Source organism: Colobus angolensis, unplaced genomic scaffold (assembly GCF_000951035.1).
Source record: "Colobus angolensis palliatus isolate OR3802 unplaced genomic scaffold, Cang.pa_1.0 Scaffold527, whole genome shotgun sequence".
NCBI classification, from domain to species: domain Eukaryota; kingdom Metazoa; phylum Chordata; class Mammalia; order Primates; family Cercopithecidae; genus Colobus; species Colobus angolensis.
In genome coordinates, this window is record NW_012118788.1 from 230,543 (window position 1) to 254,815 (window position 24,273).

The 24,273-nt window shown below is 47.4% G+C and overlaps 3 protein-coding genes across 3 annotated transcripts in view; 2 read left to right on the forward strand and 1 right to left on the reverse strand.

Moving 5' to 3' along the window:
* Positions 1 to 9,365, reverse strand: part of CABIN1 (calcineurin binding protein 1) — a 178,029-nt gene extending 168,664 nt beyond the window's left edge. Inside the window, exon 1 of the mRNA XM_011960860.1 lies at positions 9,029 to 9,365. The gene's annotated coding sequence lies outside the window, so the exon portion shown is untranslated. The remainder of the gene's footprint in view (positions 1 to 9,028) is intronic.
* Positions 9,366 to 15,311: 5,946 nt separating this feature from the next.
* On the forward strand, positions 15,312 to 22,637 carry LOC105525271 (glutathione S-transferase theta-4-like). The gene is made up of 5 exons (XM_011960827.1): positions 15,312 to 15,423; positions 16,848 to 16,935; positions 19,073 to 19,223; positions 20,764 to 20,940; positions 22,326 to 22,637. Exons 1-5 carry the CDS (start codon positions 15,312 to 15,314, stop codon positions 22,521 to 22,523), a joined length of 726 nt encoding a protein of 241 aa, XP_011816217.1. The 3' UTR covers positions 22,524 to 22,637.
* An 857-nt stretch (positions 22,638 to 23,494) lies between these two features.
* Positions 23,495 to 24,273, forward strand: part of LOC105525270 (glutathione S-transferase theta-1) — a 25,389-nt gene continuing 24,610 nt past the window's right edge. Inside the window, exon 1 of the mRNA XM_011960824.1 lies at positions 23,495 to 23,521. The gene's annotated coding sequence lies outside the window, so the exon portion shown is untranslated. The remainder of the gene's footprint in view (positions 23,522 to 24,273) is intronic.

The window sequence follows — 24,273 nt, forward strand, 5'->3', positions numbered from 1 at the left end:
AAGATACTAAAAACAACACTTGCCAATCATAATGCTTAAAACTAGAATTTACTAACACGACCATCACCACCAACAGAAGAAGAAAGGTGTGTCTATCTAAAAATTTAAGAATCTCCTGATAAACAACTTCCAGATAAAAGGAAATGAATGAAAACGTTGGAGAAATTTAAAGAAATACTAACAGCCAGACATGGTGGCTCATGACTGTAATCTGCCTATGATCCCAGCAATTTGGGAGGCTGAGGCAGGAGGATCACTTGAGTCCAGGTGTTCGAGACCAGTCTGGGCAACATAAGGAGACCTCATCTCTACAAAAAAATTTAAAAATTAGCTGGGTATAGTGGCACATGCCTGTAATCCCAGCTACTTGGGAGGCTGACGCAGGAGGATCGTTTGAGCCTGAGAGGTTGAGGCAGCAGTGAGCAGTAATTGCACCACTGTACACCGGCCTGGGTGACAAAGTGAGATCCTGTTTCAAAAATAAAAAAATAAAAAATAGATACTAAAAAAAAAACACACATCACATGTGAAAACACAATGTAATCATCTAAGGGAAAAATAATTATATGATTATCTCCATAGAAGAGAAAGTCTGACAAAATTCAATATCCATTCATAATAAAAAAATGCTCAAGAAAATATAGAAATTTTGAGGTACTTTCCTAATATAATATAAATATACCTTAGTCCTAAAGCCAAAATCTTATTTCGTGGGCAAACACTAGAGGCATGTCCATTAATATCAAGAACAAAGCAAAGATGTCCACTATCTCTGCTACTATCCACTGGTGCAATATTAGCCAATGAAATTAGAAGAGAGAAATCAATTAGAGGTATAAAAATGGGTAAAGGTCAAGCACAGTGGCTCACGCCTGTAATCCCAGCACTTTGGGAGGCCAAGGCAGGTGGATCACCTGAGGTCGGGAGTTTGAGACCAACCTGACCAACATGGAGAAACCCCGTCTCTACTAAAAATACAAAATTAGCCGGGCATGGTGGTGCATGCCTGTGATCCCAGCTACTCGGAAGGCTGAGGCAGGAGAATCACTTGAACCCATGAGGCGGAGGTTGCGGTAGGCCGAGATTGCGCCACTGCACTCCAGCCTGCGCAACAAGAGTGAGACTCCGTCTCAAAAAAAACAAAAATAAAAATAAAAATATGGGTAAAGAAAAGCTACTAATTGTAGATAATATGATATACTACCTGGAAACCCCAAAATCGATGATAAAATTTATTCAATAATAACTCAGTGGGCTGGGCATGGTGGCTCACGCCTGTAATGCCAGTACTCTGCAAGGCTGAGGTGGGTGGATTGCTTGAAGTCAGCAGTTCGAGACCACCCTGGCCAGCATGGTGAATCCCTGTCTCTACCAAAAATACAAAAATTAGCCAGGCGTGGTGGCAGGCGGTGCAATCCCAGTTACTCAGGAGGCTGAGGCAGGAGAATCACTTGAACACAGGAGGCGGAGGTTGCAGTGAGCCGAGACTGTGCCACTGCACTCCAGCCTGGGCGACAGAGTGAGACTCCTTCTCAGGAAAAAAAAAAAAAAACACTCAGTGAAGTTGCACAATATAAGATTAATACATAAAAATCAATAGCCTTCATATATACAAACTATAAAAGAAGACATTATGGTAGAGAAAAATCCCATTTACAATAGCAACAAGATCATTAAATACTTAGGAATAAAGTTAATTAAAACTGTGCAAGAAAAAGTTTAAATCACTATTAAAAGACACTAAAGTTAACAGTTAACTTGAACAAACGAAATGATATCCCCTGTTCTTGGACAGGATTCAAAAATATAAAGATATCAGTTCTTCCCAAGTTAATTTATACATTCAGTGCAATCCCAATACAAATACTGACAAGATAGTAGACAAGTTGATACTAAAATTCATATGGAAAAACAAAAATTTAAGACTAGGAAAACAAAACAAAAAATTGTAAGGGGGGATAGGCATAACAGACATTAAAACATACTATACAAAGCCTTCATAATGCAATCAGTGCAGTACTGCTGCATACATAGACAAAAAGATGAGGTGCAGAATTAGACTCAAGTACATATGGAAATAAAAAGTATGGCAAAGATGGCATCTCAAATCACTAGAGTCAAGATGAACTTTGTATTAAATACTGCTGGAACAGTATTCACTGTTGGAAATAGATAACTCACAATAAACTTGCAAATGAATTAGAAATCTAAATGATAAAAAATGAAACCATACAACTACTAAAGGAGATACTGGTGAATTCCTCTTTAATCTTTGTATCAACACTTAGTATTAAGTAGTAGAGAAGGGTCAAATATGATTTAAAATTCAGAAAAAGTGAGAGAAAAGAGTGATACACTTAACTACATAAAAATTTTAAAAATTTTGCATGACCAAAAAAATATTTAAAAAGTCAGAAAAAAATTAAAAGCTAACAAATTGGGAGAAAACATTTGCAACATATACCACTGATGAGGGACTAATATCCCTAATACACAAAGTACTCTTAAAAACTGAGAAACAGGATGGGCATGGTGGCTCACGCCTTTAGTCCCAACACTTTGGGAAGCTGAGGTGAAAGGATTGCTTGAGGCCAGGAGTTCAAGACCAGCCTGGGCAATACAGACAGACTCCATCTCTACAAAAATAGCCAGGGCTTGGTGGCACACATCTGTAGTCCCAGCTACTCAGAGCAGTTGAGGGAGAAAAGCTGAGGCTGCAGTGAGCTGTCATCGCGCCACTGCACTCCAGCCTGGCTGACAAGAGCACCATACTATTTAAAATAAATAAATAATGTTTTAAAACTGAGGAACACAGCATTATTTACAATAGTCAAAAGGTGGCCTCCTTTAAGCTGGAGCTAAGAAAGAAGAAAAAAAAAGAATAGTGGCCGGCACTGTGGCTCAGCCTGTAATCCCAGCACTCTGGGAGGCCGAGGCAGGCAGATCACGAGGTCAGGAGATCAAGACCATCCTGGCTAACACGGTGAAACCCCGTCTCTACTAAAAATACAAAAAAATTAGCTGGGCGTGGTGGCGGGCACCTGTAGTCCCAACTACTCGGGAGGCTGAGACAGGAGAATGGCATGAAACTGGGAGGCGGAGCTTGCAGTGAGCCGAGATCACGCCACTGCACTCCAGCCTGGGCAACAGAGCAAGACTCCGTTTCAAAAAAAAAAAAAGAATGGTGAAAGCAACCCAACTGCCCATGGACAGGTGAATGGCTAAACAAAACGTAGTATATACATACAATGAAACATTTATTATTCAGCCTTAAAAAGGAGGTAATCCTGACACGTTACAAAAAAGAAGGTAATTCCAACATATGCTACAACATGGATGAACCTTGAAGACATTATAGTAAGTGGAATAAGCCAGTCATAAAAAAACAAATATTGTATGATTTCATGGATATAAGGTACCCAGAGTAGTCAAATTCATAGAAACAGAAAGTAGAATAGTGGCCACAGGGCTGGAGGAGCAAATGGGAATTCCTGTTTAATGGATACGGAGTTTCAGTTTGAAAAGATGAAAAAAGTTCAGAGATGGACGGTGGTGATGATTGCATAACAATGTGGATGTATTTAATGGCACAAAATGGCACACTTAAAAAATGGTTAAAATGATAAATTGGGTCGGGCGCAGTGGCTCACGCCTGTAATCCCAGCACTTTGGGAGGCCAAGGCAGGCGGATCAGGAGGTCAGAAGATTGACACCATCCTGGCTAACATGGTGAAACTCTGTCTCCACTAAAAATACAAAAAATTAGCCGGGCATGGTGGCACGCACCTGTAGTCCCAGCTACTTGGGAGGTTGAGGCAGGAGAATGGCTTGAACCAGGGAGGTGGAGGTTGCAGTGAGTTGAGATGGCACCATTGCACTCCAGCCTGGCAACAGAGACTCCATCTCAAATTAAAAAAAAAAAAAAAAAAAAAGATAAATTGTATGTTGCTTATATTTTATCAAAATTTTTTTTAAAAAGCTAAAGAACAGAAAAACGAAAACCTGGTAGACAAATGGAGGAAAAATATGAACAGATAAATCGCAAAAGAAGACGCAACTAGCTCGAAAACATATGAAAAAATGTTTGAATCAAAGAGAGATGTATATTAAAACAAAACAACACTGCACACTATTTCTCACTGATCACACTAGCAAAAATTAAAACATGACAGCACACACTGTTGGCGAGGTTGTGGAGAAACAGGCGCTATTCTCATACATTGCTGGACATTGGTACAACCCTTCGGAGGGAAATTTGACAATATCCGAGAAAATTACATATGCATTTACCTTTCAACCCAGAAATTCCACTTCTAGAAACTACCCTGAATATGTACCTCCAACAATACAAAAATACATAAGCACAGAATTATTCACTGTGCAGCACTGTTTGTAACTGCAAGATAATGGAAGCAGCTTAAATGGCCACAGATAGGAGGGTAGAAAAATAAACTATTATAATAGTTTCTTCATATAATATAAACTGTAATAGTTTATTCATCTACTCTGTGGTACATACTATGGTACATTCACACAATGTATGAATGTACAAGGTATGAAATACAATGAATATGCAGCTGTAAAAATTAATGAGGCAATGTTCATAGCAACATAATTCAAAATAAGGCATAAGTAGAAACCCAAGATCCATCAACTGATAAAAGGATAAACAAAAGGTGGTATATCCATAAAATGGAATATTATTCAGCCATAAAAATAACGAAACACTGACAACATGGATGAACCATGAAAACATTATACTAAGTGGAAGAAGCCAGTAACAAAATACCACGTACTGTATGATCCCATTTACATGCAATGTCCAAAACAGGCAAATTTATAAAGTCAGAAAGTGGATTCCTGGTTGCCTAGAGCTGGGGGAAGACAGGATGGGAAGTAATTGCTAATTGCTAACGGATCAGGGCTTCTTTTAGGGGTGATAAAAATGTTCTAAAATGTGCTGCGATGATGCTTGCATAACTCTGTGCATATACTAAAAAACCACTAAACTGTATACTTAAATGGGTGAATTGTAAGGTATGTAAATTATATCTCAATAAAGATGTTTTTGTTTATTTGTTTTTTTCTTGAGACAGAGTCTCGCTCTGTTGCCTAGGCTGCAGGGCAGTTCTCGCTCTGTCACCCCGGCTGGAGTGCAGTGGTGCAATCTCGGCTCACTGCAACCTCCACCTCCCGGGTTCAAGCGATACTCCTGCCTCAGCTTCCCGAGTAGCTGGGACTACAGGCATGCACCACCATGCCCAGCTAATTTTTAAAATATTTTTAGTAGAAATGGGGTTTCACCATGTTGGTCAGGCTGACCTCAAACTCCAGACCTCAAATGATCTGCCACCTCAGCCTCCCAAAGTGCTGGGATTACAGGCGTGAGCCACCGTGCCTGGCCTCAATTAAGATGTTTTTAAAAATGAATGAGGAAGATCTCTATGAATATGGGGTGATTTTCAAGACACACAATTTCTTTTTTTTTTTTTGTAGACGGAATCTCACTCAGTCGGTCACCCAGGCTGGAGTGCAGAGGTGCAGTCTCAGCTCACTACAACCTCTGCCTCCCAGTTTCAAGTGATTCACCAGTCTCAGCCTTCCAAGTAGTTGGGATTACAGGTGCCCACCACCACACCCAGCTAATTTTTTTATATTTTTAGTAGAGACGGGGTTTCACCATGTTGGCCAGGTTGGTCTCGATAACCTGACCTCAGGCAATCCACCCACCTCAGTCTCTTAAAGTGCTGGGGTTACAGGCGTGAGCCACCATGCCCAGCCTAAAACATACTATTAAGTGAAAAAAGCAAACACAATTATCTATAGCATGTCACCTTTGTGTAAGAAACAAGAGATATGAGAAAATACACAACTATCCGTTCACTTGTGCAAAAGAAACACAAGATAATCCAGATACCAAAGTTAGCTATACAGGGTAGGTGGGAAAGGGGTGAAAAGAAGGGGTGAATGGGAACAGGGTGGCAGGCATGAGGAGGGAAAGACACTTCTCTGAGTATACCTTTGTGTGTAGCTCTGACTCTCAGAAATCAGTCATAATTCATAACCCAAGAACAAACTAAAATCAGCTAGGACATAAGGGGAACTCGAAAACAAATATAAACCCTAACAATGAACCTATTACAACTAACACAACCACTCTGAAGGGCATGAGAAAGAAAAGAACTAACCTAAGTAGCTGTGGAAAACTGTATCTTGACTGGACAGGCTAAAGACAAAAAGAACTGTGATTCCAGAGTTGGGGCAGAGTAAACACAAGATGAACGTGGAACACCTTGTGGTGCCATAAAGTAAGTGCTCAAAGAAAAAAACAAGAAAAAAAATGTGAGCCAGCTGATAGGCCACAGAAGCTACCCTGAAGGAGATCCTAACTAAATAGCCAATGCTGTAACAGTAAGCAACAAAATAATGATGATCATGAATTTTAACTCATAGAATATAATGCATATCCATGGCCCATACTGACACATAAATAATCAAATAAATAGGCCAGGCACGGCGGCTCACGCCTGTAATCCCAGCACTTTGGGAGGCCGAGACGGGCGGATCACGAGGTCAGGAGATCGAGACCATCCTGGCAAACACGGTGAAACCCCGTCTCTACTAAAAATACAAAAAAATTAGCTGGGTGTGGTGGCGAGCGCCTGTAGTCCCAGCTACTCAGGAGGCTGAGGCAGGAGAATGGCGTGAACCCAGGAGGCAGAGCTTGCAGTGAGCCGAGATCGCGCCACTGCACTCCAGCCTGGGTGACAGAGCGAGATTCTGTCTCAAAAAAAAAAAAAAAATCAAATAAATAAATAAAAGAGAGAGAGGGTAGATCTCCTTTCAGTGGAACTTGACTTAATATATGCAGAAGGAAAGAGAGAAATAATTACCTTTAGGCAAACACCACAAAGATCTGCAGATGGATGCTAAAGTCAGTGGACACAAATTCATGGAGAACCAGAATTTGTGTCCTCTCAATCTATCTCTCTCAAGAGACTCATTAATTAGAAATGGATAGTAATTTTATGGTGTAGAAACCTGGCAGACACCAAGTAAACCAATAGATCAAGGTAAATATCACCAGTAATAAGACATACCAGTATCTTGGACTCCATCTGATACACTGAAAAAGACACAAAGATAATGTGTCTTTGTGTTATTCTGGCCAACAATGCATAATCTCACCCCAATCATTAGAAAACACTGGACAAACCTTTAAATTGAGAGACATTAGACAAAATAACTGATGAGTACTCTTTAAAAGCATCAAAGCCAAGGAAAACAAGAAAAGACTAAGGAAGTGTTATGGACCAAGGAGAAATAAGTAAATGCAACATGGGATCTTGGATAGGATCCTGGAATGAAAACACAACCTTAATTTAAAAAATGGTAACATCCATATCACGTCTGTAATGTAGTTAATAATACTGTACAAACACTAGCTTTCTGTTCTTGATAACTGTATCATTATGTAAGATGTTAACATTAGGGAAAGCAGGGTGAGGGACATAAGAGAACGTTTTGTATTGTTGCAACTTTTCTCTAAATCTAAAATTAGTTTAAAAAGCTTAAAAAGAAATAACCATTTTGATTATATATTTATCATCTGTAAGCAATGTGAGGATGGTGACTATGTATTGTTCACCATAAATCCAAGAAACTCACTAAAAGGAGCTTTAAAAAAAAATAGCTATTGAGGCCGGGCGCAGTGGCTCACGCCTGTAATCCCAGCACTTTCGGAGGCCGAGACGGGTCACCTGAGGTCAGGAGCTCGAGAGCAGCCTGACCAATATGGTGAAACCCCGTCTCTACTAAAAATACAAAAATTAGCCAAGCATGGTGGCAGGCACCTGTAGTCCCAGCTACTTGGGAGGCCGAGACAAAAGAATTGCTTGAACCCAGGAGGCAGAGATTGCAGTGAGCCCAGATCATACCACTGCACTCCAGCCTGGGCGACAGAGCAAGACTCCATCTCAGAAAAAAAAAAAAAAAAGCTATTGAATAATCATGAAAAAGAAAAATATCTATTGATTTCTGACTCCCAGCCCAGCAGCTGCATTTCTTCAGATAGCAGCAGATTCACCAGGCTTATTAGTCTAAGCTAGTAAGTTTCCAAACCCCTTACAGTTTCCATGGCCTCAGAACACATGATAAAGAATGACACACTTTGAGACATCAGCACCCTGATACAGAGTGATAACTAGGGTTGTCTCCCGGCCTGGAAGGTGGGAAGCCTATGTCTTAAGCTCAGTGGTGGCAGTGCCTTGGCTGTGTGACTACTTGACACAGATGCCAGTCTCTGGGTCTGTCTCCCCTCATGTATGAGGCTCTGTACTAGATGAGGGTTCTGCAAGCTAACCAGCCCACCCTTTTTGTACAGCCCAGGAGCAAAGAATGGTTTTTACATTTTTTAATATTTGGAAAAAAAATCATGACACATGAAAATGATACAAACAATATATAAAATTAAAATTTTGGTCCCCATAATTACAATTTTATTGCAACACAGCTACTCTCTTATGTATTGTCTTTGGCTGTATCCACACCACATTGCCACTCTTGAGTAGACACCGTATGCCCCCCCCAGCCTAAACTACTATTATGAATACTATTATACTCATTATATTTACAATATAACAATGTAAACATTAATATATTCACAACAAAAGTTTGCCGACCGCTGAACGAGACCGTTCTAAGCATATTCTATTTCTAACCATAATAATCACACAGAAGGAATCTTAGCCACATGGAATCCGACGGTCCCACACTTATAACCTGTAATAACTCAGGTCCTGAAGAGATAAGTGACTCCCAAAGCCACTTGTGCAGATAGACACCTTGGGAGTGTCAGGTGAGTTCCATCTGGCCAGGGCCCGCCTTCTGCGGGGAGTCAGTGAAGCAGAATGGTCACAATTTTCAGTCTGGAGTCGTGCTCACCCACTGGGTGACTTGGGGCAAGTCATTTCACCTTCCCTCGGCCTCAGTTTCCACCCCTGCAAATGGCACTAATAACAGCACTCACCTCGCAGGGCTGCTGTGAAGGTGAAGCGAAAGGTCGCGAGTAAAGGTAAGCGCTGGGCTTTGCACCCAGCAGACGCCAAATCAACGGTGGCTCCTGCGGTTACTGGGAACCACCCCCGACGCCGGAACCCATTCTAGGCACCTCAAGGCAGCGGCAAGAGCCGTGAAGAGGCCCGCGGGGCAGCCAGGAAGCCCGGCCCCGGTTTCCCCGACTGTGGCTCTAAAGCTGCCCGCGAAACCCCCAGCGTCTTCACATAACCCAGCCTCGCGCCTGCAGCCCCTCAGGCCTGTGCCCCCGGCTCTCCACGGCCGCCTTCAAACCGGCCTTCCAGGAACTCACCAGGCGTCTCCACAGCAACGGCCAGTCCTTCCCGACCACCGCGCATGCCGGCTGCGCGCCTGTCAACAAGGCGTGCTCCCATTGGCTCCGGTGCCGGCTGCGCTAGCCAGTCAGCGGAGACGCACTCGCCGCTTGCCCGCTCGCGGGGCTGGTTAGTTGGGGCACTGCAGACTGCTACCCTTGGGGCGGCGCGCGTGTGCGTGTGTGTGTGTGTGTGTAATGCGGGAGTGGAGCTTGTTGGTTCCGGTGCGCGCGCGCGCGTGTGTGTGTCTGTGTGTGTGTGTGTATAATGCGGGAGTGGAGCTTGTTGGTTCCGGATCCCCGCCGTGGGTCCTCGCGTGCTTGGCTCAGAGCACCAGCTCGTAGTCGGACTCCCTTCTCCACAGCTTGCGCCCTGAGCAGTCGCTAAATGATGGGCTGTGTGTTATTACCTGGGACATGTGCTCTCAAAACAGTGGAAACTTGGGGAACACTTAGAGCGGAGTGTCCAATCTTTTGGCTTAACTGGGCCACGTTGGAAGAATTGTTTTGGGCCACACATAAAATACATTAACACTAAGGATAGCTGATGAGCTAATAAATAAATAAATAAATAATAAAAATAAAAATCACCAAAAAATCTCAAAATGTTTTAAGAAAGTTTACGAATTTGTGTTGAGCCACATTGAAAGCCAAGCCGACCAGCGGGTTGGAGAAACTTGACTTAGAGGGAACCAGGGAGGAAGAGCATCCTCATTCATTATATTACCTGTGCCTCTCTTTCCAAAAAGGATGTGAAGCCCAAAAGGCACAGATACAATAGGATATTGAAACAAAAGGAAAAAAAGAACAAAACCTAGTAAATGAACAAGGAGAGAGGGGTGATGGGTGGTGTCAGCATTCCAGAGGTGAAAAAAGGCGACAGAATTGAAGGGCTTCTGTCAAGGTCTTGGGCTGAAAGATGGTACTCTCTTGGGAGCTATAATAATAATAATAAAGCATTGTAGGGAAGATCTTTACACTGTGGTTGAATTCATAGCTGCTTGAGTCTAGCAAGGATGATTTAAATAGGAGTGAATATTGGGGGTTTTTTAACCTCGAAGACAGTAAAAGCATGGTGAAACACTCAGTACAATAAAGCTGTACTGATAAGCTAGAAGTTTTGAAAATTGTTGAGTCACCAACCTTGACTTTGAGTATTGGGGTAAACAGTATTGGGGAAGGGTAAACAGAAGCATAAACAGATAGTTTCAAAGCTGCATAGATAACTTTCTGCCTCAGATGCAGCTTCCACTCGAGCCTTATCATGAAAGATGTGCTGGAGAGAAACAGTTGAAAGTAGGTGGGAAGGGTGGTCAAGCAGCAAAAAGCTGTGTGGGGAGGGTCCAGAGGTGAAAAACATGCAGATCATGCAGGAGTGTTAGGATGCACAGTGTTACAATGAGGCAAAGCTCAAGGCCACAGTGGGGGGAGAGCACCCTGGAGAGTTGGGAAGATGCCAGTCCAAACAAGCAAGCAGAAAACATATTGTTGCAGTCTTGCTCGTGCACCACAATGTACCAGTCTCATTGTGGGGTATCACCCAGAATTCTTTGTCTCACGACCAAGAAAATTAAGGAGTGTGGACACAAAGGGTGAAGTTGAAGCAAAAGTTTAATAAGCAAATGAAGAAAGCTCATCGCAGCTGGCGGGAGGCCCAAGCAGGTTGCCCACTATGAGGCTGGGTCCAGGGTGTTTATGGACTGGGAAGGGAAGGAATGTGCTGACTGGTCTTGGAGAGAACACTACTCAGCTTGGCCCCTGGACATTGCCAGGGACCAATCAGGAGCTGAAGTGATAGCCTGGCCCAGGACCAGTCGGGCTGAAGTGATGATTCACAAAGGCTCAGCTCACAGTCTAAAGCATGTCCAAGAAAGGAAAGTGCCCACTGGTACCCACCGTAGCCCACCGTGTACATGTCCACAAAAGGAGAAGAGACTATTTCCTAGAAGCCCACTGGTTATACAAAGGACAAAGGCATTTCTATGTTGGGTCTTGTTCCCTTATCCAAGTAGGCCAGAGGTTTGTGCAAGTTTCCTTATCTGTGTATGAAGCCTGATTTTTCAGGTTGTTCCTCTGTTTAAAGGAGTTTTACTAAAAACCCACCCTAATTACTTAACTTTTCTCTCTCAATATCACTCTCACTACAGTGAAGATAGCAGATTTAACATGGGGAATCTAGATCGAAGACTGTTGCCTTATGGTCTTGGTGAGAGCTGAGCCTGAATCCCATCCTTGGTGACTGCAACGATTCATTCATATTCAACTCAAACATTCCCTGAGGTGTTTGGGGAAGCAGGACACCATGAAACACACTGGCAGATGAATGAGTTCAAAATAGTTGGGCCAGGCGTCCAGGGGAAGGAACTCCAGGGTCTAGCTATTAATGAGAGTCCTTAGCAGTGGTTAGGTAAAAACACAGCAGGCACAGGCATATGCCATTAGAAACTGATTTTTATTAACCATATAGACTGCACACACTGAAAATCAGAATTTGGTGTTTCACTGGTGCACTAAAGGTAAGGATCATCAAAGGTTTATGCAGGGAAACAGTGACCACCACGGTGTCCAAGGGTCATTAGAGGAAAACTCTGCATGGAACATCTGGAAGGCTACAGAAATGGAGAGTCCCTATAGGCTCCCCCACACCGCCCCTACATACTTTGACATTCAACAGACTGATAGGGTATTTAGATAAGAGGGTGGGGGCCTCATTCATTCAGTTTCAATGCAGCTTCAGCGCCAACATTGCATTTCCAGGTTTGGCATTCTGGGACATGGGTTTTACAAGGTGCCTAGCTCCAGAAAATTATCAGCAAGAGTAAAGAGAGAAGATGAAGTTCTCTTCCCAGGAATATCCGGAGAAGGTCCCTGAAGCCCAGCCTGCCCTGTACTCTGGCCCATTACAGCAGACTATGAACAGGAAATAGCTCAAAACTGTTGGAGAAGGGCTGAGCAACTCCTGGAGGTCCAGAAATCTGGGAGGGCAGGTGAGAGGAGCAGCAATGGGGCTCGAGCTCTTCCTGGACCTGACACACCATCCACTTTTGCAAGACAGAATGGCATCCCTTTTCAGCTGCAGCTGGTGGAGTTGGCTTGGAGTGAGCCAAGTGGCTGGGCTGGACCCCATGGAGTGAGTGTCAAGGACCAGGCCCTGCACTGAGCCTTCTCTCCTTTCTGCCCACCAGGGGAGCACCTGAAGCCTGAGTTCCTGAAGGTGAACCCCTGGGGAAGGTGCCTGCCCTCAGAGATGGCGACTTCCTACTAGCAGAGAGGTAATGGTGACCTGGTGACCACTCAGGGTCAGAGCCAGGATCTGCCTGGGTTCAGGCGCTCAGAGTTGTAGGGGGAGGCAGAGAAAAGAGGGGAGATCTTTCCCTGGGCTGGACATCTTTCCAAGTCACAGCATCCCCTTCCTCATTTCAGCTTGTGTAGCTCTGATGCAGAGGCTGGACCCACGGGCACCTTTGGGCTAAAGCTGGAGGCTGGAACCTGGCTAGAACCTTAGCCATCTGGAGCTGCCCAGGTGGGGAAAGGGCATAGGTCACCCAGATAAGCCTGGACAACCTGAAGCCAGCAGGCAAGGCTCAGGCTTGAGGCTGGCTCCTCCCCAAATGTCCCCAGCTCATCCTTTCAGAGTCCTAGGAGCTGGGAAGGCCCAGGGGAGACTCCACTTTCAATCCCAGCTCCCCACTTCCTCACTCTGTGCCCTTCGGCAAATCACAGAACTTTGTGTGCCAGGTTTCTCCTCTGTAAAATGGGGTGAGGGGAATAATGTAACCACCTCCCAGGGCTTACCCGAGGAGGGAAAATGGGCACCTAGTGCTCTGGGGCACTAGGAAGGGAACTTGGGCAGGGCTCACATGGCAGGCCTGCCTCTCTCACTCTGAGTGGGGACCCTGATGCCAGGGAGTGGGGCCTGGGCATGGAGGGCAGGATGGTGCGGTAACTGGGAGGGGAAGTGGAAACATGGGCCCAGGGAGGATCGAGTTGGAAATGGAGAAACAGAGTGGTTTGGTCGTGGGGAGATACTGCCTGGAGGGAGTTACGTTATAGAGGGGTCCTCCCCTGAAGGGGAAGTTGGGAAGAAAACCTGGTCAAATCACCATGAGTATGAGCAATGAAGCCGCCTGTCCCTGACAGGCTGGAGAAAAGATCTCTAACATCTCCTGCCCACAGCATGGTCATCGTTTTATACCTCAGTCAAAAGTACCAGATGGAGGCACACTGGTACCCATCTGAGCTGCAGGCCTGCACCTGCGTGGATGAGTACTTGGCATGGCAGCATGTCACCATCCAGCTGCCTGCCACCAATGTCTACCTGTGCAAGGTGAGCTTCCTAGGCCCTGTCATGCAGGCTGGGGCAGGAGTTTGGACCCCCAGAAATGGAAGGTACCAATTGGCACATATTACATATTAGCTTCACTTCCACTGCTCTGAGCAGACATCACTAATCTAATCACAGTACTCCTTCCCCTAAGCCAGAATGAATCCTTAGAAACCTTCTGAACACAGAGCCCCAGAGGACATCACTAATGAATGGTAGCCGGGAAGGGATGGTGAGGAGGCCCAAGAGGATTCCAAGGGTCTGGGTTAAGTTGCTCCTCTCCTCCCAGCCCAGTCTCTCCTGCCCCACTTCTCAGGGCAGCCTGCAGTTGCTGCATAACTGGAGTGGCTGTGGGGAGGCTGCCGCCAGCCCTGCAGCACCTGGATGAGCAGGTGCTGGTGGCCAGGCCCTTTGTGGCAATGGAGCAGCTCTCCCTGGAAGATTGGTGCTGATGGAGGTGATGGAGGTGAAGCTCTCCTACCCACCTGCCCTCTGGGGAGACTCTGGGCACAGGGCTGAGCCCCAACCCCAGCTGTCCTGTCTTCCCTGCCCACTGCTGTTGGCTGTGACCTCTTCCAAGACTCCCCGGCTGCAAGAGTGATGGGCCTGTGTGGAGGCCACCCTGGGTACTGAGCTCTTCCTGGAGGCCCACAAGCTCATTCTCTAGCCTCGGAACCACAATGAGGCTCGGCGGGACCCCCAGCTGGCCCAGAAGCAGGTGCAGTTGCTGCAGGAGTGGCTCCACTGAGTGGATGCAGCCCACTCCACTGCACCCTGCTGTCTTCAATAAACACACTGCGTGCTCTTCGCTGGTCTCCAGGCTTACTCTGTCACTGGAAGTGGGGTGAGTCCCATTTCTGAGCCTAGACATATTAGATCACACAGCATAGAGTGAGTGGCACTCAGTCCCCCTCGTGGGGCTCTAGTTACTTTCCTGGGCCACGAGGTGCACAGTCTGGCCACTGCAGACCCAAGCCAGGCCAGGAAGTTTCTGGGCTCCTCTGCATGGCACACACTGGTTGAGTGTCCCCTGACTTCCTGGTGGTAGTGTCCCCACTGCTCCCAAAGCTCCCAGGTTCCTGTGTCTCTTTCTCCCAATTCCTTTTTAGTCAAAGTTCAGGCTCCATTCACCTATGGATACTCCCAGTCTCTACTTCTGGAATCTTCCAGGGATAATTCTTCCAGGGATAATGCCTCTTCCTCATTCTGGACCCTGCAAAGCCCCTTTCGTCAGGTTCTGCAATGAAAGTCCAGCCATAGGAATTCCCAGGCATAATCCCCTGTCAGACAGGGTGTCTGTGAGGTGGTGCCACGGGGCACAGGCATATGTTGAAGGGGGAGACTAGGGTCACAGCTGCCACATCTTTGCCACAGGCCTCTCCCGAGCCTACTCCTGGGCCTCCTTAGAATCCTTGCTTCCATAAGAATTGCAGGCTCCCTGGCCTTATGACAACACAAAGGGAAGCAAGATGTTTCCCTGGGGAACACAGGGTCCTGGGCCCAGATTCGAGAGGGCACAGGGCCAGGGACTCTGGCCACACATAGGCCCAGGTCTGTGGCTGGCCAGCTGCGGCTGTGGGGCCCGGCATGTGTCTCAACATGGCCCTGGAGCTCTATATGGACCTGCTGTCAGCACCCTGCCGTGCCGTCTACATCTTCTCGAAGAAGCATGACATCCGGTTCAACTTTCAGTTTGTGGATCTGCTGAAAGGTCAGTTCCCACTGCTACCCGGCAGGCCTGGTCCTGGGGGAGGCAGGGCACACACATTGGGGTTTTTCTTTTTTTCTTGTTTTTTGATGGAGTTTCGCTCTGTTGCCCAGGCTGCAGTGCAGTGGCACTATCTCTGCTCACTGCAACCTCCACTGGGTTCAGGTGCGTCTCCTGCCTTGGCCTCCCAAGTAGTTGGGATTAGAGGTGCTCCCCACCACACCCAGCTAATTTTTTGTATTTTTAACAGGGGTTTCACCATGTGGACCAGGCTGGTCTCAAAATCTGAACCTCAAGTGATCTGCCCACCTCAGCCTCCAAAATGCTGGGATTACAGACATAAGCCACCACGCCCAGCCTGATAGGGGCGTTTCTGAGGAGCAGAGACAGAGACAAAGGAATCACCCCAGAGGTCCCCAGGGAAAGAAAAGATGCCAGGGGGCTTGTAGGCTGCATCCCTGTCTAGCCTACCTTAGTCATTCCCCACTAATGACAGTCCCCACACCGGAGATGAACAGGCTTTTTGAGGAGAAGGGGGAAAGAAGAGCATGTGGGACTCCCTGGGCTCCCACCAGGCACCCTGGCTTCCTTGTGGGAGTCTAGGACCTTGTGAACTCAGCACCTGCCCGCCAGGTTGGCAAAGGGGGCAGAAGAGCAGTCTGTCTACACCCATCTTCCCCAGTGTTCAGAACGGCTCAGGGCTCCACTGACCCCGAGTATGGGTCAGACGGGTGGGCTCCAACTCCATCCTGAGCACAGAGGGGCTCCAAAACCTCAACCTGCAAAAGCAGAAGCCTCTAGAACACAGAGGAAGAGACAGGAGAGCTTTGGAAATTAATGGGGTGCAAGTGGAACCCCCAACGGGAAGCAGCTGGTCCAGGAAGAGTTTCAATTCCTGCCCCCACATCAGGTTCCCTGTACAGATGACCCCGATTGTGTCTGAGAGGCTTCCCTTTGGATGTCCAGCTGTGTGCTGGGCCCGGCTTCCTTAAAGAGGGGACAGAGGAGTGAGGGCGATGAGAGTGGGGATGGGACTCAGTCCCTCACGGCTTCGGGTGATTCAAAGGCTGTGGCTTCAGATCCAGCTTTGGCGGTGGGCCCAAAGCTGGAGGCCTCCCCCCAGCTGGGGGAAGCTGGATGGGGAGGCCTCCAGCTTCTGGGCCAAAGGGTCGTCCTGGTCCTTGGACACAGGTAGGAGGCACGGGAGTCACCAAACCTAGGGTAGAGTAGGCTGGGAGCCAGCAGTTCTGATCCCAGTCCGGTTCTGCAACTGCCTTGCCCTGTGACCTGGGGTGAGACGCGATGTCCCTCTGGGCCTCAGTTCCCTCTTCTTGAGAAAATAGAGAGGGAAGCATTTGTGTCTCTGGGAGTCTCAGTTCTCTCTCCTCTGGAGTCCCACAGCCTCAGACCTTCCCTGCCCCTCCCAGGTCACCACCACAGCAAAGAATACACTGACATCAACCCCCTCAGGAAGCTGCCCAGCCTCAAAGATGGGAAATTTATCTTAACTGAAAGGTAAGTCTTCCCCAGGGCCCTTGCACCATCTGTCTCTGCTCCTCCTGGGAAACTCAGTGCGAGCGTTTGTCTGTTTCACCATGGAAAACCTCACACATACACTAAAGAAGAGTGAATACTAACTAATGAGGGGCATGAGGAACCCCACAAACCCACTGCCCGGCTCCGACTGTTGCCAACTTGGGGTCCATTTTACATCATTTCTGTTCCCCTGCCTCCCAGACATCCCATCATTCCAGTCATAAATGTTTAGGGACCAGCTCACACCCGTAATCCCAGCACTTTGGGGAGGCTGAAGTTGGGGGATGGCCTGAGCTCATGTGTTCCAGACCAGCCTAGCCTGGACAACATGGCAAAACCCCATATCTACAAAAAATACAAAAATTAGCTAGCGTGGTGGTCTGCACCTGTAGTCCCAGCTACTCAAGAGGCTGAAGTGGAAAGATTGCTTGAACCCGGGAGGCAGAGGTTGTAGTGAGCCAAGATTGAGTCATTGTACTTCAGCCTGGGCAACAGAGTAAGATTCCATCTCAAAAATAAAAATAAATAGTAAATAAATCAATAAATGTTTAGGAACATACCTCTCAGAGATAAGAGTTCTTAAAAAAAAAAGAAAGAAAGAAAGAAAAGAAAAGCAACAGACTGGGCACGGTGGCTCATGCCTATAATCCCAGCACTTTGAGAGGCTGACACGGGAGGATCGCTTGAGGCCAGGAGTTCATGACTGCAGTGAACTCTGATTGCGCCACTGCACTCCAGCCTGGGCTAGGAGAGAGGGTAGGATCACTACATTACCATTAAGATACCTCACAAAATTAACAGTAATTCCTGGATTTCATCTAATGTCTGGCTCCTGTTCAAAACTCTCTGATTATCTCCTAAATATTTTCTTGGCAGTTTGTTTGGATCAGGATCCAAACAAGTTCTGAATCTTGTAGCCGGTTGCTGTCTCTCCCGCCACTCTCTAATGAATAGCTCTCTCCATACCCTGACCTTTTTACCTTGGCAAGGTTGCTGTTGATGATAATAAAGGAGCCCTTGTACTGTGGAGGTTCCCACACCAGCCATCAATCAGCAAGGCCTAGGACACCCCTCCGAAGCATGTCTCCCCTCTGTCCCCTTCCCTCTGTCCCCATGACGTCCACCATTCCCAGACACCACAACCTTCCCGATAGTTGCTGGCCCCCTATTGTCCATTCTGCCCCCTCGGGCTCACCCTCCATCCAGCACCGCAGAGATGGCTCCTTTCATGCCCTGGCTTATATAACACCTAATCTTACGGATTAAGTCCATAACCTCCCTGCATCTCCTGGGGCTACCCTCTGTGGCCTCCACAGTGTCTCTTGCTGCCTCGCCACTCCCCAACCACCCCCACCCTCCTTCCAGTTGCACCCACCTACTCTCCATTCTTCAGATTCACCTTGCTGCCCTTACCCTGGTATTTCAGCATGTGTTTTTCTTTGTTGGTTTTTTGAGACAGAGTCTTGCTCTGTGGCCCAGGCTGGAGTGCAGTGGCACAATCTTGGCTCACTACAACCTGTGCCTCCCAGGTTCAAGTGAATCCCATGCCTTAGCCTCCCAAGTAGCTGGGATATAGGTGTGTGTCACCACACCCAGCTAATTTTTGATTTTCATTTTAGTAGAGACAGGGTTTCACCATGTTGGCCAGGCTGGTCTCCCACTCCTGAACTCAAGGGATCTGCCTGCCCTTGGCCTCCCAGAGTGCCAGGATTACATGTGTGAGCCATCATGTCTGGCCTGTTTCTGGTTTGAAAAAGGATCTTGCTCTTTCCCCCAAGCTGGAGTGCAGTGGTGTGATCTTGGCTCGCTGCAGCTTCAGATTCTTGGACTCAAGCGATCCACCCGCCTCAGCATCCTGATATGACACGTGTTGTTCCCCTTGCTGGCCTACTCTTTGTTATACCACCAGCCTCCAACTCCTACTCACCCTGCAGGGCTCCTTCCCTGCCCTTACTGACTGTCAGACAGACAGCTCTGGTGAAGGCCTTTCCCGGGGCCATTTGGGCTTCTCCTTGCTCTGGAAGCCCCAGCAGTTGGGCCCAGGGCATATTGGGGTGGTTGATGTATTGGCACTCAGGAAGGCAAGGGCAGTGCCCCTGACCGGCCCTTTTTGCAGTGTGGCCATCCTCTACTACCTGTGCCACAAATACAGCGCTCCATCACACTGGTACCCGCCAGACCTGCATGTACGTGCCAGTGTGGATGAGTTCATGGCTTGGCAACACGCGGCCTTTCAGCTGCCCATGAAGAAGATAGTCTGGCTCAAGGTGAGCAGGATCACTTCCAGGGCCTGGGGACAAGGGCACAAGGGAGTCAGGGAGGCTGGAGGCCAGTTCTGGCCCTGCTGATTGCCGGTGAACTCTAGTAAGTAAGTCTCCCTCCCTCTCTCGGCCTCATTTCCTCAGCTCCTTCTCCTGCCTGCCTTACGGAGCTGTCAGGAGTGTGGACTGAAATAATGCATATGAAAGAGTCTTATTAGGGTGAGGGAAGGGCATACAGGAGGGGCTGATATGACTCATCCAGGACAGCATTCGAGGCATTTCATTCCGAACTAGAGAATTTCAGCATTGAAAGGTGCACAGAAGGCCAGGTGTTGTGCTCACACCTGTAATCCCAATATTTTGGGAGGCCAAGGCAGGTGGATCACTTGAGGTCAGGAGTTCAAGACCTACCTGTCCAACATTGTGAAACACTATCTCTACTAAAAATACAAAAAAAATTAGCCAGTGTGGTGGTGGGCACCTGTAATCCTAGCTACTCAGGAGGCTGAGGCAGGAGAATCGCTTAAACCAGGCAAGTGGCGGTTGCAGTGAGCTGAGATCATGCCGCTGCACTCCAACCTGTGTGACAAAGTGAGACTCCATCTCAAAAAAAAAAAAAAAAGCTCATAGAAAATTTGAAGATGGCCAGGCACAGTGGCTCATGCCTGTAATCTCAGCACTTTGGGAGGCCGAGGCGGGCGGATCACAAGGTTGGGACTTCGAGAACAGCCTGGCCAACATGGTGAAACCCCATCTCTACTAAAAATACAAAAGTTGGCCGGGCGCGGTGGCTGAAGTCTGTAATCCCAGCACTTTGGGAGGCCGAGACGGGCAGATCACAAGGTCAGGAGATCGAGACCATCCTGACTAACATGGTGAAACCCTGTCTCTACTAAAAAATACAAAAAACTAGCCGGCAGGTGGTGGGCGCCTGTAGTCCCAGCTACACGGGAGGCTGAGGCAGGAGAATGGCGTAAACCTGGGAGGCGGAGCTTGCAGTGAGCTGAGATCTGGCCACTGCACTCCAGCCCGGGCGACAGAGCAAGACTCCGTCTCAAAAAAAAAAAAAAAAAAAGTTACCCAGGCATGGTGGCATGTGCCTGTAATCCCCGCTACTCCAGAGGCTGAGGTAGGAGAATCTCTTGTAACCAGCAGGCGGAGGTTGCGGTGAGCTGAGATCCCGCCACTGCACTCCAGCATGGGCACCAAAGTGAGACTCCGTCTCAAAAAAAAAAAAAAAAAAAAAAAGAAAAAGAAAATTTGAAGGTGACAAATAACCAATACATGTGTCTCTACATCGAATTCTATGCCTGTGACAGGCATCACTAATCAGTCACAGGACTTATACCTGCTGAGCTCCCCAAATCCTTGTGAATACATGGTTCCCAGCAACTTCCACCAATCAGAACTGCTACAAGAGGTGAAACTACTTTATGTCCTGGGAACTGTCCAGTATCTATCCAGCAGACAAGAGTACAGAGACCTGGCAGAGCAGGTGGCCCTGGAGTGCAGCCTCCTCTTCCCTCCTCTTCCCAACCCTGGCCAGTTGCTGATCCCAAAGATAACAGGGGAGGAAGTTTCAGCTGAGAAGATGGAGCATGCAGTGGAAGAGGTGAAGAACAGCCTCCGGCTCTTCGAGGCGTATTTTCTGCAGGATAAGCTATTCATCACCGGGGACCAAATCTCACTGGCTGACTTGGTGGCCGTGGTGGAGATGATGCAGGTGTGGGATGGGGTGGAGGAGGGTTAGACCTTGGGCAGAGGTGGGAATCCTCTGTAACCAGTGGGGCCATCACTTAAGGATAGGCTGGAGAGGCGGGAAAGGCAGGTAGAGTTGCCATGGGGGCTGTGGGAGCCAGGTCTGGGGACCTGGACTCAATCTGGGGGCAACAGGAAGCACAGAATATTGTGAATCAGGGAGGATCACAGTTCTCCACACTTGACAAAGATTCTTCGGTGTGGGAGGATCTGGAGGGTGAGCCTGGGACAGAGAAGAACACTGCATTTCCTGGTCAACCCACCAGCACCCCAGATACCGCCTCCTCTTGCTGGACTCTCCAGGAAATGTTCACTGGCCCTGGGGTTCCTTCTGGCCCTGCCTCGTTCCCAGAGCTCCAGACAGACAGCTATGGAGGACAGTTCTCCTGGCTGGGTCTGAGGGACATCCACTGTGCATTTGGAGGCACACCTGAGTGTGGGGCATTTATGTGGCCTCTCCATGCAGGGGAAGGTGACCAGTTCTGCCTCTCAAGACACTGGCCAGGGTCTAAACTGGCCATCCTGCACACCAGCTAAGGCACTGCACACTGACCAAAGAGACTGATTTTCATATCAGCCAGAGCTATGCCCAGGAGGAGGCACCTGGGATCCTGGTGGCTTGGCCAGGAAATGCAGTGTTCCTTTCCTCATCCCAGAGATCTCTGGCTGATATGAAAATTAGTCTCTCTGGCCTATTTGCAGTGCAGACCAGCACCAGGAAAAATCATTCTGGCCTGCCCCCAGGGCTCAGACATATGCTTCGCCCCCACCCCTTACATTTCACCCACCACCCACCCCTTCTTGGGCTTCCCAAAGACCTTGAGTACAAGGCCAAAGTCCAGGGTAGACTGCCTTAGTGAGCCAGCCAAACTCCAGGGTAGACTATCTTAGTGAGCCAGCCAAACTGCAGGGTAGACTGCTTGCCAGGTCTCCCATTCTAGCCCCTGAGCCTGATCATAGTGGGAGGTTAAACATGGGGAAAAAAACCTGAGTTCTCTCCCTCATCTACATATACACCCCTGGGATAAGGGGTTTCCTTGGAAGAAGGCAGAATTCATGTGAGGTCGCAGGCTGGAGAAGTGGGAGCTGCCTGGGCCGGGAGCCCTCTCAGCATGGTCCAGAAGGCTTAGAGCAAGAAGACCAGTGACCAGAGACCCTGGGGGATTCCGGATCCTCCATCCCCATGTACATCTATTACATAGTCTGTGACCCCTTGCTCAGGCCTTGGTGGTCAGCAGCCTATTTCTTTGCAGAGGCAGATGTTGGAGGCAGGGGCCTGAGGCTGTGGGAGAGGACCCAGGTGGGGCTGGTCCCCAGGCTGACCACATCTTCCTCTTTGTCTATCCACAGCCCATGGCAGCCAACTATAATGTCTTCCTCAACAGCTCCAAGCTAGCTGAATGGCGCATGCGGGTGGAGCTGAATATTGGTTCTGGCCTCTTTAAGGAGGCCCATGATCGACTAATGCAGTTGGCCGACTGGGACTTTTCAACATTGGATCCAATGGTCTCACAGAAAATCTGTGAGTTTCGGGAGAAGTACTTGTGATCCTAATTGCAGCCATCCTGCAGGGCCTGGCTGGCTCAACAATCTGAGCCACCTTCCTTAAAGGAAATGCTAAAAAAGACACCTCCTCTTTGCCTAATAAAGAGCTGGAACAACCATCACAGCTGCTGAGCAACAGACAGTCGGCACATGCATAGGGTCTGATGTGGGAGTGGGTGGTGGTTACAGATCCTTCCAGTTTCCAAAAAGAATTTTAAAAGTAAAGGGTTAAATATGGTTACATTGTCAGTAATAATAGTTGGTGACTTCAGTACTCCACTTTCTTTCTTTTTTTTTTTTTTTGAGATGGAGTCTCACTCTGTCACTCAGGCTGGAGTGCAGTGGCACAATCTGGGCTCACTGCAATCTCCACCTCCCAGGTTCAAGTGATCCTCCTGCCTCCCGAGTAGCTGGGATTACAGGCACACGCCACCACATCCAACTAATTTTTTTTTTTTTGTATTTTTCTCTAACTCCTGAGCTCAGGCAAATTGCCCGCCTCAGCCTCCCAAAGTGTTGGGATTAGGGGTGTGAGCCACTGTGCCTGGCCCCCACTTTCAGTAATGGATAGAAAAACTACAGAAGACCATCAAGGAAATAGAGGACTTGAAAAGCACTATAAACCCCAATTGCGCACACTAGACATGAACAGAACATTCCACCTGACAGGGGCAGAATAAGCATTCTTCTAAAGAGCACATGGAATATTCTCCAGTATAGAGCATGTAATTGGTCCTAAGTCTCAAATTTAAGAAGATTGAAATCATGCAAAGTATGTTCTCTGGACACAGTGGAATAAAGTTAAAAATCAAGAACAGAAGGAAAACTGGAAAATTCACAAGCACATAGAAATTAAACAATACATTCTTAAACAACCAGTGGGTCAAAAATGAAATCACAAGGGAAATTTAAAAGTATCTTGAATGAATAAAAATGAAAACACAACATGCCCAAATTTATAGGATGCAGCACAAGCAGTGCTAAGAGGAAATTTTATAGCTGTAAACACACGAGTTAAAGAAGGAACGATCTTGAATCAACAACCTAACTTTATGTTTTAAGGAACTAGAAAAATAAGAGCAACCTAAACCCAACACCAGTAGAAGACAGGAAATAATAAAGATTAGAATGGAGATAAATGAAATAGAAAATAGAAAAACAATAGAGAAAATCAATGAAACCAAAAATTGGATCTTTGAAAAGATCAACAAAAATTGGCAAACCTTTAGTTAGAACAGCCATGGGAAAAAATAAGACTCAAATTATTCACCAAGAAAGTGGAAGATGGGTACAATGACTCACACCTGTAATCCCAGCACTTTAGGAGGCTGAGGCAGCAGAATCACTTGAGGCCAGGAGATTGAGACCAGCCTGGGCAACATAGTGAAACTTGTTTCTACAAAAAGATTTATTTTTTTTAATTAGCTGGGAGGCAAGGCCCAGTGATTCATGCCTGTAATTTCGGCATTTTGGGAGGGCGAGGCAGGCGAATCACCTGATGTCGGGAGTTTGAGACCAGCCTGGCCAACATGGTGAAACTCCTGTCTCTACTAAAAATAAAAAATGAGCTGGGCATGATGGCGGGCACCTGTAATCCCTGCTACTCGGGAGGCTGAGGCAGGAGAATCACTTGAACCCGAGAATCAGAGGTTGTAGTGAGCCGAGATCACACCACTGCACTCCACCCTGGGTGACAAGAGCGAAACTCCGTCTCAAAAATAAATAAATAAATAAGAAAGAAAGAAAAATTAGC

Bases quoted from the DNA above. Each gene is read 5' to 3' on its own strand.
- LOC105525271 (XM_011960827.1), top strand. From the start codon at position 15,312: ATGGCCCTGGAGCTCTATATGGACCTGCTGTCAGCACCCTGCCGTGCC. The intron at 16,936-19,072 runs GTAAGTCTTCCC...CCCTTTTTGCAG, and splicing joins AAATTTATCTTAACTGAAAG to TGTGGCCATCCTCTACTACC. The intron at 20,941-22,325 runs GTGTGGGATGGG...GTCTATCCACAG, and splicing joins CCGTGGTGGAGATGATGCAG to CCCATGGCAGCCAACTATAA.